The sequence below is a fragment of the Eleutherodactylus coqui genome, chromosome 4, assembly GCF_035609145.1.
Source record: "Eleutherodactylus coqui strain aEleCoq1 chromosome 4, aEleCoq1.hap1, whole genome shotgun sequence".
In the NCBI taxonomy this organism is placed as follows: domain Eukaryota; kingdom Metazoa; phylum Chordata; class Amphibia; order Anura; family Eleutherodactylidae; genus Eleutherodactylus; species Eleutherodactylus coqui.
In genome coordinates, this window is record NC_089840.1 from 236337046 (window position 1) to 236353451 (window position 16406).

A 16406-nucleotide genomic window follows, 5' to 3' on the forward strand; every position below is an offset into this window, starting at 1 on the left:
CATATGTATATGTACACTGTATAACCAACATATACACACGTTTCAAGGCCATCAAGTCTCTTCCTCAGCATTTTCTGGGAAAAACCATCGGGGCAGGAATCCGCGTTTTGACGACACGTCCAGAAAGAAGTTCAGCATCCTTCTCTCTTATTTAAGGATTCAGTCTACACACACCCACAATTCCTTTTTTGTTATTGGGTTGTTCCACCATCTTTTTCCATACTGTCCAGCTAGCAAATAGTGACAATGCTTCATCTGGCTCGTTCTAGTTCTCAATGGACTTCCAGCAATTAGGACTTTTGACATGTTCCCAAGACATGTCAAAGGTTTTTGGAAAGCACAGTCAAACCATAAGCCCTAGACCAGTGATAGCGAACCTTTTAGAGACCGAGTGCCCAAACTGTAACTCAAAACCCACTTATTTATTGTAAAGTGCCAACATGTCAGGGGGCGGTGCTTATCACGACCTATGATTTTTACCTCTGTGGTTCTTAAAAGGACAAGGCTGTTTCAAAATAGACAGCGTGCAGATTTTGACTTCTTTTGGATGCACAATTGCTGTGGAATTTGCCACGGAAATTTCCGCTGAGGGCATTCTACAGCATTTCCACTTCGTGAAAACATATCCCAGCAGTGATATTGCCCCCCCCCCCCAGAGCGGCCCCAGCAGTAAAGGTGACCCCCCCCCCCCCCCCAGAGCGACTTTGGTGGTTAGTGTCCCCACACAGCGGCCTCGGCGGTAATAGTGACATCCCACAGCGGCCCCGGCGGTAATAGTGACATCCCACAGTGGTCCCCGGCGGTAATAGTGACATCCCACAGTGGCCCCCAGCGGTAATAGTGACATCCCACAGTGGTCCCCAGTGGTAATAGTGACATCCCACAGTGGTCCCCAGTGGTAATAGTGACATCCCACAGTGGCCCTCAGTAGTAATAGCGCCCCCCTCCCCTCTGAGACCCAAATCCCCCCCCCCCCCCCCCCTCAGCTCCTCTGCTTGGCGCTGTCTCTGCCACTGATCCCAGGAGCACATTGTGACATGCTGCCGGACAACTCCTCCCCTCCCCTGCTCTTGCGGAACCCAGTAGGAGATGTCAGAGGAGGGGGGAGGAGGATCCCAGCTGCACACTGACATCACAGTGTGCGCCGGGATCAGCGCTTCTAGCAGCGCTGCTGAGTGAATACCAGCAGGGGAGCTTCGGCACCCCTGCCAGTATTTACTAATGTGGTGAGCAGCCGACTGCGGCGAGTGCCAGCAGGGAAGGCTCTGAGTGCCGCCTCTGGCACGCGTGCCATAGGCCTTAAAGCGTTGTCCGAGTTGTAGGTTCTTGGTAAAACCCCCGTAAAATGCATCAACATAAATTGATATATACTCAACTCTCCCCACTCCTGCTGCGTCCCGCAACAGTGCTCAGTCCTCCGCTGCCTTGTTTATTTACAGCCTACAACCCCACCTGGTTTAAGAGACGTCACAGGCACTGCAGCCAATGACAGAGCCCAGCCATCAAGCACTGAGCTCTATCATTGGCTGTAGCAGGCTGCAAAGGCAATGTTAGAGAGGAGACCCGGAGCAGGAGAGCGTATGCCGATTAGTTATATTACTGCATCTTACAGGGGTTTTACCAAGAACATACAAGCTGGACAACCCCTTTAATACTCCAAGAAGCATGCACAAGGCTGTTGGCATACAAATACAAGTTGTACGCCCACATTGTTTTATTCTAGAGTTTCATCACTTCTGTTAGGCTTTCAGAACTCTTCCAGATGGTTTTGTTTGAGTATAGAAGCCGAATATTCCGCAAAACCTGCAGCTTTTATTGAAGACGTTTTTCTGAAACAAGACAAGTATAAAAAGTGACACCACAAGGAGCCGGTCCCAATATTATCAGTCGCCATGAAAACACAACTCCAGTGTAAAGACAAGGATACAAACTGGCTAACATTACCCAATTTGGACTTGTGTGATGGCACCCCAAACATACAAGAGAAACAGGTATGATCAGCCATACGACGGTCCCTCAACATACAATATTGACTGGTTCCTGGATGACTTTTGTATGTTGAAGCTAAAACTGTGGAAAAAACTGGTTCTGAGGCCCCCAAAATGTCATTAAAAAAAAAAAGAAAAAAAAGGAATGTTAAAGCGAAAAAGCAGATAGAGATTAAGCAAGTCTTTACATATACGATAAGTTTCAGAAAGAGCTGCTGGAAGCAGCTTCCTTGTAGAGCTGTCAAGCCACCTGAATATCACGCAAGACACCCGGGTTTGGGGTGTCCTCTCCCGGTTCCCCGATTTCCTACACTACCACTCAATCAGCTGTCAAAAAAATAAAGCACTTTCACTTTTTCTGGCTGCTTATTTCTCCTTTGGCAAAGAGATATTTCTGCAACTCACAGAACCGCCATGGGCAGTAAAATGGCACCGCAATATGCCAACCTTTTTATGGCAAAACTGGAGAGTGACATTCTGGCCTCCTGCCCCAGCAAACCATTGGCCTACTTCTGCTACATTGATAACATCATGATCATCTGGACCAACACCGAACAAGAACTAATAAAATTCCATGAGAGATTCAATGCATTCCACCCCACCATAAACCTGACATTAAGCTACTTGACCCCCATCAACAGTAATTCAGGGACCATAAACTTTCACTCCCTTATCAGTGTTTAGTTAAAAATGTCAGTGTACCTCCTGTAGCATTTCTAGCCTGACCGACCTCCCCCCCCCCCCCCCCACCCCCAACAGTAATTTAGGGACCATAAAACTTTCACTCCGCTATCAGTGCCTAAACAAAAAAAAGTTTGTTGCTGTTGCAGAATTCCTTTTAAGTGTCAACCAATCCCATCCATATCTGTGCCTTGTCATAAGTATGTATAAATATCCATGCCTCTTCAGATCCAATCCATTTAAGCCTGAAAAAGAACCCTGCGTAGGTTCAAAAGCTCGCTATAACATCATGTATTTTTGTTAGCCATTTAAAGGTATCATTTCTACAAGATTACGTGGTTTCTCTTGCTGGGAACAATCACATTTGGCTGCTTCAGACACTGCTGGGGAGAGGCTAGATTGGAAAGGGCTAAAGGAGGTCACGTGACATTTCCCAGTCACATGACTGTAGAAGAGGCGGGATCTGAAGAGATTAAAACTTCCATTGATTTGTAGTGGAGCCGGCCTGAGCAGGTCTGGAGGCACTGGGGGAGCCTCTGGGGCTGGAAGGCCAGTTGAAAACTATATGGAAGGCTGTGTGAGCTTTTGGGGTGCATAGAAGGCATAGTGTGTTTCTGGAGTTGGGGAAGGGGATGTGAAAAGCACATGGCAGGGGGCTGTGGAAGGCTTGTAGGAGGTGCTCTGTGTCTTTCTGGGGTCTGGGTGATTTGAAATGCACATGGGGGCTGTAGGATGCTTTTTTGATGCACCTTTGCCCACTCCATTCTAGATCTGGCCGGTACTGGTGCATTATGTCTCCACCAAAAGTATGGGTGGAAACATGGGTTAGCCGGGTTGAGATACAGGGGATAGGCAGGTGACGCCCACAGGTGCTGAAAGGCCTCCCCACTGATCTCTGATCACTGGCGCAATGATGTCAGGAGTGGCCAAGATAAGAAGCCAAGAGGACAGTTTAGGATTTTTTAAAATTTTTACTGCATTGAGGCTTCAACATGGGATGTCTGAGTACTATGGAGACCTTAATTTCCAGGGACATGGCATGTAGTATAGTTAGTTCCTGGGGGCACAGTTTAGTATGATTTATTCCTGGGGGCACAGTGTGCAGTATACCTTCTGGGGGCATGGCATTTAGTATAATTTATTAAGGTGGACAAAGAGTAGATTAGTATTTATTCCATGGATCAGAGTGTGCACTGTAGGTCATTTCTGGGGCACAGTGAGTAACACTTTCAGGTGACAGTGTGTGGCGTTATTTTCAGAGGTGCCAAAGACATCTGTGCCACAAACCTCGCAGCAAGAATTTGCTGGAGAAGACATGAAAGTTTTGAGCAGATGGAGAAGAAAAGGAAGGAGTGCAGAGGACGCCTCCTGTGAGTCACTCAGTGCCATTGTGCATTTGACTGCATCCCATCAGTATTGCATTCACATGTAAGGTCTACTGCATTCCAATATGATGTACTACACCTCCCAGCAGGTCCTTACCTTTGTTAAGGTCACACTGGGAGTTCTAATTGCACATAGTAAAATCTACTGTAGCACACGATCGATTGCCAATAATGCGTTGGGGTATTAAGGGCTTAATATGCCAACACTGACAGGCCTTATACATGGCAACGGCCACTCTAGTGTACTTTTATGTATCTATTATGTAGCTATTCTCCTCCTATATATAAAATTGGTTAGTTATTTCTGTCTGACCTCTTTCTCTTCAGATGGTCATATGATTTCAGTTCTGACCAGCCCAGATCTGCTTGGGGTTATGATGTCAGAAACTAATCAAATTCTTAGTCTGTGTGATGTTGATACATGAATCCTACTGCAGAAACTGCCTAGAGAGGGACACAGCCACTTCTATCAGTCACTGATGATGATCACACAGTTTCTGTCACACAGGTATAATGGAGGATATTGCAGCTCAGCCTCCTGACTACTTATGGCCTGTATCTTATTCAGAAGAATATAGTAGGTAATATTTAAACTGTCCCCACAGCAGGCAAAAAGGTTATGGCCTCAGCTAATGCAGTGCTGATACGGTATATCATGGGATTAATGCAATACTGAAAGTAGAACTTCTCAGGCTGGATTCACACGCGTATGTGTTTTTTGGTGGCGCCGTAAAAACGCGTAAATGGGCGCACAAATATAACGCTATAACAGTGGCTGATGTACGCTCGTGTAAATAAGCCCTCATGGTGGTGCCTGATAAGTATCAAACAGGGGGCTGAATAGCATGCACATGAATATAATACACAGATAAGACCTCCAAAGTGCGAAAGGAAATCAGGTGAGGGGGGGGGGGGGGGGGGCAGGCATAGTAAAATGTGCTTTTGTTGAAGTGGCCCTTTAATAAAGTTTTGAAAAACATTTAAACCACCCAAGTATAAGGAAGAAAGAATTTTTAATTTCCATCATGTTAACAGACAATGCCTGGATTAATATTTCTGTTACTTTGCCTCCCAGAAAAGGGATTAAAAGGGATTGGGAAAAAGAAAATTGTTGTTTGCACCTCAAATTGGTACCAAACAGGGGTGGGGGAACAAAAAACAAAAGCCACACATACGAAAAAAAAACAAAACCTTCTTCTTCTACTGACTCTCATAAGGGCCAATTCCCATGGACGGATTTCTGCCGCGTTTCACGTGGCGGAAACCTGCGGCGTTATCACGCAGCCATTAGGTTCTATTGAATTTAATAGCTTTTTGCCTTTCAATGTTCACACTGTGTAATTCTACCGCGGAATTCCGCAGCGTGGAAGAAATTGCGTCATGTTCTAATTGCAACCTAAAAACGCGTGGCTGTGAGCACAGCGGAAGTATCGTATGATTATGCGTCACCGCCCACCGCCAGCTTGCCAGATGAGACTCGTGCATCTGGAGAGCTGTGTATGGGGTTTTTAGGGGGCGCCATGTCGGACTCCACTGCGATATTCCGCTGGCGGAGTCCGACACTGTCGTGGGCAGGAGGCCTGGGTTCCCGCGGGACACTTTCACAGCGGATTGTCCGCCCCATGTGGATGAGATTTTTGACAAATGTCGTCCCCATGGCTGGCCAATCCCGGGATTGGCGGCTGCAGGCGGATTTGCTGCAGCGAAATTCCGCGGCAAATCCGCCTTGTGTGAACCCAGCCTAAAAGTAGTAACACATTTACTGCTATGAAAACTGGCTGTGTGAGGGGTTAAACAAGCTGAGGGCAGCATTGGCCGGTATGAGCAGATCCCATGGCTGCAGTGCATCCCCAGCCGTTGGGTGTAGACAGCCTGTTGGATAATCTTCTCGGTAAACACGAGCCAAGCGAGAAGAGAATAAGTAAATAAGCTCTAAGCAAAAACCACGACAAATCATTTCCATGCCACAATCTATCAACTAGCAGGATCATGTTGCAGGTTTAAACCAGGCATACAAAAATCCGGTTCTTCGCCTAATCTGAATATCACACCTTGAAATTAGGTCACGCATGGGGAAAGAAAAAGCTTAAAATGATTCCCATCATCGACAAGAAGACAACCTCCAGGACAGACATGACCCCCGGCCATATATCCCATCACAGAAGCCACAGAATACCACACTTCTACTGTAGCATCCACTGCAACAGACTGGGGAGATGGGGCTACAAACATCGGCAATCAGAAAGTGGGACGGTCTCCGATGAGTTGGCCGGTCCATTGCAATGGTAGCCATCAACATAGTAACACTGGGGAAAGAAAACTCCTTCTCGACAATCTAATGTGTAGGGTCACAGGCTGACCGCCCTTCGAAAGACCTTAGATTTATCATGTCAGGTTGGAATTTACATGCTCGATCCTTGGCTTGTCAGGGAGATAAGCAACACCAGATGTGCCCAGCAGTCACTTGCTCCCCAGTAAAATAAACACTGCGGAGCAAAGCTGCCAGCCAGACACTACTGAATGTGCGGGGAGCTTCAACCCTTTCCAGGGCAGAGCTGGACCTCAATCTGTGCAGATTGTCAGCTCTGCTGGCAAAACAATGTAGGAGGAATATGATAGTTTGCCAACATGAACAACCAGAGGTGTAACATGAAGCTCCCGGGCCCCAATGCAAAACCTGTAACAGGGCTCCCAACTATAATGCTTTAGTCATAGTACTGGGCTCCCTATATGGAGAAGAGAGGACTTATGGGCCCCCTAAGGCTCCTGATTCCGGGGGCAACCGCATCCCCTATAGTTACACCAGTGTGTAAAATGCCTCTCTAAGAGGGCGGCCCAGGGCAAACAGCAGATTGCCGGGTCCCGCCCTTTGTACCTCCACCAATCAGTGGATTTCGCCAGAGGAAGCTGTGGTTGATGCATGGGAAATGTAATCTGGTGTAAGTGGTCGCTCATTACTATGAATGGCCATTCTAAAATAATAGGACGTCACAAGGTCCTCCAGAACGGGAGCCGCTCTCGCTGATCAGCTCTCCATTCTGGAGCATATTGGGGAAGGTGTTTGACCAAGAAGTGGGAGTACACGGATATCAAATGCCCTTACATGGATTTTGCTCTTGGCATAACCTTAAAGCGGAAATCCTGCGGATTGGCGGCAGCTAAAAACAACGAGATTTCCTTAGCCACCGGTTTTGGAGCAGCTTGGCCACACACTTTTCTGCTGCGACCAGCACTCCCATAGAGGATAGCGCAGCCACAATGCAAAAAACCAAATAAACTGACATGCTGCAGCTGGGGAATCCGCACCACAGCGCCGGCTTTGCCGCAGCGGATTGGCTGTCCCGTGTGGACGAGATTTTTGACAAATCTCGGCCACATGGCTGGCTAACCGTAAGATCAGCGGCCGCAGGCGGAACTTCTGCAGCAAATCCGGCTTGTGTGACCCCAGCCTTAGGCCTCATGTCCACGGGGAAAATCAGGCCCGCTACGGATTCTAAATGGAGAATCCGTAGCGGGTCCCTCCTGCCCCACGGACATGAGCGCTTAAAATAGGAATTTAAAATAATTAACTCACCCGCAGCGGACCGTGCAGATCTTCTCTTCCTCACGGCCGGATCTTCTTTTTCAGACGGCGGATAAACTCGCCGTCGTGCCGCGCGCATGCGCAGTGTACATCCGCCGAGCCGAAGCAAGAAAGATCCGGCCGTGAGGAAGAGAAGACCCTCCCGGCCCGCTGCGGGTGAGTTAATTCTTATTTTAGGTCTCCCGCGGATCTGGACGGCTTCAATAGAAGCCTGCGGTAGCCGTCCCCGCGGGAGACCCGCACGAAAATGGAGCATGGTCCAGATTTTTTCATGCTCCATTTTTTTTTTTAAATCACTTTCATTGAGCATCCGTGGGTATTTATCTACCCGCGGGTGGTCAATGCATCCCTATGGGGTGCGGATCCGCGTGCGGGAGAAGAGTTAAAATCCGCTGCAGATTTTAATTCTTCTTTTGCCCGTGGACATGAGGCCTTAGGGTGTGTGTTCACCTGTAGTGAATTTTGACGTGGATCCTCAAAATCTGCATCATTTGGTGCATCTTTTTTCCGCTGTAGAAAATCTGCGATATTAATGGGATTTTCTAAAGAAATTTAAAAAAAACAAATACAAGGACGGATACCACTAAAAAATAAGAAAAACCAAAAAACAACTACAAACTCACCTCTACACTGGCCTCCCCTGTGAAGAGCCACCACCCTGGAAGCAGTTGTAGTCAGTGGCCACGCATCATTCATTATTCACATTACTGCTCATCCAATCGCTGGCCTCAGCAGTCAGGTGTCATTCACGCAGATGCCCAGAAAAGGATGGCCGAGTGGTCATGTGACCGGCACGTGACCAGTGTAGTCCATCTCCTCCTTGAGCTGGCAGGGCTGGGCAGGAAGGTTATTTGAAGTTTGAGTATGCATTTTTCCCCTTTAATTATAAACCCCATATCATTTCCTTCTCAAAGGGCTCTTAAAAAAAAATGGGAGTTTAGCATTAATACTTGCTTTAGGCCATCTGCACACAACTGAGTCGGATTCTGGAAGCAGGATCCCACACCGGAATACGACCCGGTGCCTGGCCGGTGACCCTGTGTACCTGCCTTTCTTCATCTTTCTGTCCTGCCTTTCTTCATCATTGGACATGTGCAATACAGAGTTTCCTGCGCCATTGCTAGGCGATGACACGGGTCCCATGACATTCATGCAATGTTAATTGCGGAAGGGCCACGGGTCGGACGGCTTCCACTGCGGTTTTCCCTCCGCAAGCGGGAATATTAAAAAGAACAAAAAGACGCAATTGATTTCCGCTCGTGTGCAGGAATAAAAGCACTTTTCCATAGCAAGCTGTGGGCGGTATTTGCCGCAGGACGCAGGGGCGGATGCCCACCCCGATTTCCACAATTCAAATCCGTCCGTGTGCAGCCGGCCTTATACAATAGATCATTTTCTAATGACACAGAATCAGCAAATTGGAGGAGCCAATTTAACATTTGAGGCCCCCTGCACACGACCGGGTCTGAAATGCGGAATCCGTGATGGATTGTGACGATCCACGGCATTCCGCACCAATTCAAACCAATAGAGCAACCACATGTCTACCCACATGCAATTATTATACTACAGGGTGGGTGTGCGTGTCGGGGGGGGGGGGGGGGTGACGCTGGATGCGTATATTACACTGGGCTGCCTCAATGTAAATATTTACTGGCAGGACAGCTTCAGGCGTTTTGTATAGCACTGCTGTGGAGTTGATAAGCCAAATCTTCGACTCCTCGAATTCTCAAAGACTCGGACTTCTTCATGTGACTCATGTTTTTAAGCGAAACATTTATAGGACATTTCATTGGAATTTAGGAAAGTTTTGAAACTAAATTTACAACAAATTTCGCAATGAAATTTATATATATTTTTTTTCTTATAAGCCGAGGCCAGTCCATTACGCTGATTCAGACTTCACCAAAATGGGACTTTGTACATAATATCTGTCTCTCATACTCATTTGCCCATCTTACCTCACCCTACCATGCGTGCCTCCACAACGCCTTCTTCACTTTGACCACATGACCCCATCTTAAGAGTTACAAAAGAAGGACATCCATCAATGCCACCTTATCTCCTCCCCCCATGTCAATAAACTGACGGTTTACAATTCCACTTTTTCCCTGTCCTCTCATTCCCACACCCAATTTTGTAGCCTTTCCCACCACAAAGACTCATCTAATGAGAAATCAGGAAAACCCAAAAACGCAAGTACTAGTCTAAGACAGTGGAAGATCCTTAACCAGTAAGCTATGCTATTACGGCTCCTTCACACAGACTATTTCTCCCATGCGTGTCAAGCAGTCTTAATGGTGTTTTCTTGAACATTTTATAGAAGGGTTTTTACTTCGCGTTTAATGTTTTGAGTCCTATAGAAAAGCTTATGAGAAAACCATTAGGAAATAGACTTCTGTAGCTCATGCTCTGTTTTGGGAACTACTCCAAAAACCTCAATAATAAGTAAACACACAGCGTGAATGTAAACCTTCCAGTATTTTGCTATAGACCGGCCACAGAGTATTTGAACAAAGAGAACTAGTAAAAAACACCAGAAACGTGACAAAACAAGGTGCCACCTCAGTGTACAATACAACACATCCAAATATCCCAAGACCTAAATAACTAGAGCCTTGTCTTCACCCACAACGGGTTCCACTTTTACACGGGATGGCACTCGTGCAGAGATAGATCACCGCTGGATCGTTGGCTTCTCGTTCAGCGCTGCACCTCCTTTGTGAGCACTGAGCATTTACACGGAATGACAAGCCCGTAGCGGTTTATATGTGCCCCCCACCCCTCCGCATCTGTATGTCATAATTATATGCCATCCAAACTAGTTTCATTCAATAGCCTGACGAAGGGGGCGAGATATACCCCAAGGCTTGCTGAAACACCATGTATTTTTGTTAGCCATTAAAAAGGTATATCTACAAAAGGTACTGGTGTATCTTGTCTCCACCAAACTTATGGGTGGAGACATGGGCTGGGCTGCCAGAGCTGCAGTCAAAACCCACAGCTCTGGATTGGATGCCGGCTACACACCTTCCCTGAGATGACGATATTTTGATAAGGCGCTTTTCTGGGTCCTGCTCTGTAATCTCCAGCAAGTAGGGTATGTTCCTCCTTCTCCTGGGGCCGCTGGACTATTTAGTCCAAAACACTTCCCCACACTGTCCACCAATAGTGTTCCTGCGGACCCTGCCACCTGCCACTGTGTTGGAGCCTGCTCCCCGCTGCTCTCCGCCAACGGTGTTCCTACAGACCCCGCTGACGGGACACCGGCCGCCTACCACTGTGGAGAAGCCTGCTTCCCGCTGTGTCCAAGTTAGGACCACTGCAAGGTGCGGGTTGACGGGGACATGTCACAGTCGGCAGGGGACGGGAAGAGAGACAGGGTGTGGCTGCCTTCAGCGGGCGGAGTACTACCCCACCACGCATTTCAGCATTCCATCGGGGTCACTATCAGCGCAGGAACTGGGAGGGAAGAAAGGAGAGTGGCTGCGGGGATGAGTGTCAGCGCAGGAGCCATGAGGGGAGAAGGTAGACTGGCTGCCACAGTAACAGTAGCTGAGAGGGGAAAGGATTGCAGAGGGATAAATCCATAGAGGACATCCAGACAGACCATCAGCCAATCGGAAGCTAGGGGTGTGACAGGGGGTGTCAACTCCATCTAAAGCCGGTCAGCCCCTAGCGTCTGGTGTTGACAAGATACACCAGTACCATCTACAAGATTTCTCACTGAGAACAATCACACTTTGTTAAGAACCTCAGGCGGATATACATAGTAAATACAGCAGTAATGGCATTCCACACTCATGTATCCAATGTCGGCATGTCTTGGCACTGGTACCGCGGCCCTGTACACACACCTGCAGACATTTATTTCGCTTTGTTTTGGAAGGGTTGGTTTTTGTATTTCAGAAAATGCTCCCTCTGCTGGTGGCGGTCGGCAACAGATCTTCTGTCCACGAACAATCTTCCTATGAAAGATCATTCCCAAGAAGCCAATTCGTCCTTTGCCCAGTATCACTGATCACGTACGACCAGTGCGAACAACTGAACATGGACCAAGGGACCTTTCACACATGTGGAATATTTCTGCAAGGGGTAAGTAACATTTCTCCTTAGGGAGAGCACCAAGAAGGTGAGAGAGGAGGCCATCCATGCCCCTCTGGGTAATATGCAAATAACTCTGCAGCGCCACCTACTGGATGGCAGCATTCATTCATATCGATGCCTGACCCTTTATACAGGTCTGTAGAGCAACGATTCATGCAATGCGATAAAACGGAGGTTCTATAGGAAAACATGGGCAGAATTTAACTTTTGTTTTAATTGGAAAACGCAGAAAGATAGGGCTGGCAGGAATTAACAAATCTGACAACATCGCAGGACAGAAAACATTGCAGATGTGAATGAAACCACCCCATCGCACAAACGTGTGATGGCAGCCTAAGGCTGGGTTCATGCGGGGCAGAAATGTCGCGGAATGTCCATAACAGAACCGCACGGAAATCCTGCGAGTCCCAGGGGCATTGAAATCTGCTTATTCCCCTGAGGCCATCTCTCCCATAGAGAGCCTGCAGTGAAAATGGCGATATGAATTCCACGCGGCTTGTCAGTTTTAGTGCGGCTTGGCAAATCTCATCCACGTCGCTGCTTAGTCTTAAGATTGCAGGCGGAATTTCTGTACGGAATTTCTGCCCCGTGTGAACCCAGCCTGAGAGAGCAGGTCTGATTTTTTTTGTACTTGCGAGAAATGAGAGCAAATCCATTAAAATCAGCGGATTCTATTCTGTGTTTTGCGCGTGCAAATACCCGTGCAAACAAACTCTACAAAAATGTAGAAGAAAACAACTAAAAACAAACAAACAAACAAACAAAAAACAAAACAAGCCACCGCAGGAATGCAGGAAGGAACTGATAAAGCCACTTCTCCAACTGTACGAGACAATGGGACTTGTTTGCTGCCATGGACTGATGCGCCACAGCTGACCACAAGCATCCGAGTCATGTGTTCTCCGGCTACATACAACACGTGAAGCGACGACTATTCTAACAAGGTCTGCAGGAGCACGGGGTAAGATAACACATTATTAGAACCAAACACATCATATCACACGCCCCAGAAGAGGCTGATGCAAGATACCGGCCGCGGTTAGTAACAGCAGTGTGACCGACAACAAATCATGGAAGCCGATGATAGAAAGCAAAAGTGATAACAAACAAGAAACTAAAAGGGGTTTTACATAAAAGTATAAACGCTGACTAATCTACTTTTTCTTTCAATTTCTCAGCATTGCCAACATTTCTGATCAGCGAGCAGAACATTCAGGACTCTCCAGGATGTTGTACGGTCATCGGGGCGGGGGTGTTGTGAACGAGCCCTAAACACATCTACATCTGCGCCATTCATTCCTTGCTCTGTCATAGCAGCAGGAAAGGGCAAAACGGATCCGTCCTATGATGGCACTGAATGGCGCCACGACGGACCACGCTAACTTTAATGGGGGCGGTTCGGCTTCTGTTACACCCTCTGGAACTTTACGGGACTCGCTGCCGTTGTATGCAGCGCAATTTTATCCTGCCTTATAATGAAAATCTGTGACATAGGCTTCGGGGGAAGCGACGAAGGACGAAAAGCTGCTGCGGCGGCGGGTCGTTTTCCTGAAGTGATGCGTTATTGTGTCAAAAACGCCTCGTATCCGCGGGAAAATTGCATGTTGGTGAGCGCGATATCGGCCCGAATTTTAGGGGCAGATACGGCACTCAGGCTATGTTCGAAAGGGACGGATACGCCGCAGAATTGGATCCGCTGTGCAATCAGCAGCATTTTGAATTTTATGCTAAATGAATGCGTTTTAGTAATTTTTCGTCTATACGGAGCAAAAAAATATCCGCTGCGTAATTGTTAAAAAAAAACAAAAAAACGCACGAGACGAGAAAAAATGCCACGAAATCTGCAACAAACAGCAACTTTATGTCTAAAGATATTTAGGGCGGTTTATCAACTGTCCGGTGGAAATTCCGCAGCATATCCGTCCCGTGTGAACACGGCCTTAGGAGTCACAAGAACGGCATGCCGAGTCCTGCTGCTCGGTGGCACGGCAGTGTGATGGTGAACCGCTCCATCCACTTCTATGGGATTGGGCTGGCAGAAGCTCCCCGTTATCCTCCCAAGCGGACTTTCTTCATGGGATGATCTGTCGGGCAACAGATTCCCAACAGGTGGTCCCATTGGTCGCCAGTGAATGGAGGCGGAGTCAGGCGGGGATCATAAGTAGGCAGTCATTCAGAAGTGATCGACTGCCCCTTTAGGCCTATAGTGAGAAGAGTAGTGGTGTCACAGTTGGGGGCGCTGTTCTGATGATCCCTGGGGGTCTCAGTGATTATACAGCTATCACCCATCCTGTAAATGGGCGATAGGGGAGGAATTTCTGCAGCATTTCCACATAAAGATGCGGATTTTGACCAGGAATCGGCGGCGTATCCATATCCGATTTTAGTAGCTACATCACTCCCCTTCAACTTGGAATATATGGCGCTATCAGTGCACCAGGGCAGAGACCCCTCGGCAGCCTCTAGTGAGCGCCGAACGAGTGGCCAAGTGATGCGGCTGTCCGCTCAGACTATAGGTCCAAGTAAAAAAGATAAAACTCCCGTGCGCAAATCCCCATTCAGGTCAGTTTGCGCTATATTGGTCCAATTGTTTCAGTCCGAAAATGGCGTAGAAAACTAAATCCCCCGTATAAGCACACCATAAGTGGCGATCAAGATATCGCTGCGTAAAAATCTTCGCAAAAAAAAAAAAAACGAAACTTTTTTCCCGCGATTTTTGAGTGTCCGAGTTGCTTTTTCTTGCCAAAACGTCGCTGCTGCTTGCGATTTTCTCACACTTTTTTAGCGCGAAGGTCAATAAGACGTTAAAAACGCATCGCACGAAAATCCCAAGTTCCTGCTTTGCGATGTGATAAAAATTAAGGCTCCATAGCGAAACATGGGAGATTTAAAAAAAAAAAAAACGCGAAAGATCGGGCACGCTGCGATTTTTTTTTTTATTTCCACTCACATCGCAAATGTAAGGGAAGCCATTGGTTTCATAATCCTGCGTTTTCACTCACATCGCTCCCGAGGGCACCTTCGCACGTCGCTGATCTGGCGCAGATTTTGTTGTAGATCGGCAGCGGATTTCACCTGAATTCAAATAAGGGGTGAAATCTACCGCAGAGCTGCGCCAATATCCGTGACGAAATTCGCAGCAAAGCGTGTGAAAGCCCCTAACCGCGCCGCATGCCTCACACATCTCAATGTGCTCTTAAAGTCGGCTTCACACGGGCGGAAGTTCAACGCTGCACGCCTTAGCGCAAGTTTTGCACTACGAACAAGGATTTTTTTTGCACGCGTCTCTGCGTATATTACTGTACTTTTTCCGGCCGCTGCGCTCAGTTCATTTGTGCGCGACAAACTGACGATTGAAATGGCCAGTTCGTCTACGGAGTTCTTTTTCCAGGGGAATTACGAATCACCTTACGTATAGCGTATGCATTTTACGTCCCCCATTGATTTCTATCAGGACCTTTGGTGCAGAAAATTAAAAGCAAAGCATACGGCGTTTTTTTTTCCGTGACTGAAACACGTGCACCAAATACGGAAATTTAAACGAACCCATTAAAATGCCAGTGGGTTGTATATTCTGCGTGCAAATACGCCCGTGTGCCGCCTGCCTTAACGTAATCAAACCGAGCAACCCCTTTAAGATGAACGAAAAATAAAAACAAGTATTGGCATATTATATATAAACAGAAAGCTTATATACGTAGATAGGTCTTCGCACTCCGTAAAAGCCAATAGATATCGCAAAATGCGCAATATGGCCGTCGCAAGGCAACTTTGGTCACACTCTAAACACAAAAATATTGCAAATTACGGAACAGCGATGACAGCAGGATTGCGGCACGATGCGGCTTTAAAAATTTCAAGACAATAGCATGCCACTATAAAAATGGCGCAAACAGCGACAAAACTGGTTATCGCCAATATCAACTTTAATTGAGCGCACCGCGCTCTTAGAACCAAGAGCGACTCATGGTGACGGACCCCCGCCCCCCCCAACGCAAGTCACTGTGCGCCCCCCAAGTTGCATGACATCATGTGATTCCAATCATGCAACACATGTATCAGTGTCACCCTGAAGCAAACAACATGGAAACATTGTGACATTCTTCCTGCCTGTTCCCCTGTGCAGGAATGTGGCTGTGCAGCCCTTACCTGGGGCTCCATACTGCCAGACGTGCTGCTAGGAACAGCCTGAGACAGCAGGAGAGACATCTTCATGTCCTCTTCCCTTTCTTGTCCCTGTGGCTCCAGTCCTTCCTGTGCCACACAACAGCCAAACCAGCCTGCAGCAGCTCACAGCCCTTCCAGGCCACCTAACTTGGAGCTGCACTCAACCAGGCTGCTTGGCACCGCCTACCTCCCCAATCACAGACGCTGATTGGATAAAGGCGGGGGATGTATTTTGAAGCTAACAAAGAGCGTCTCGCTGATTGGTGAATACCGGCATAGGAAGTTACCGGTGATTGGACGGGGGCTGTTCGGGTTATACCGCCATGTTGGAGGTGGCATAAGAGCTAGATGTGTTATCATATAAAGGCTTATTAATAATTATTAGCTGTATGAGCTTCCGTGTGAGTGCAGGAAAAGATTAGATTACTGCACGTCACTGCGTGTGTGTAATGTCATACCAGGTGCTTAATTAATGGATTTCAGTCACGTTTTGTC

The 16406-nt window shown here is 47.5% G+C and overlaps 1 protein-coding gene across 1 annotated transcript in view; it reads right to left on the bottom strand.

Annotated features, from left to right (window-relative positions):
• WBP1L (WW domain binding protein 1 like) overlaps positions 1–16073 on the bottom strand; it is a 47667-nt gene extending 31594 nt beyond the window's left edge. The window contains exon 1 of the mRNA XM_066600916.1: positions 15894–16073. Within this exon, the coding sequence (XP_066457013.1) occupies positions 15894–15959 (66 nt within the window). The 5' untranslated portion in view covers positions 15960–16073. The remainder of the gene's footprint in view (positions 1–15893) is intronic.
• Positions 16074–16406: the final 333 nt, after the last annotated feature.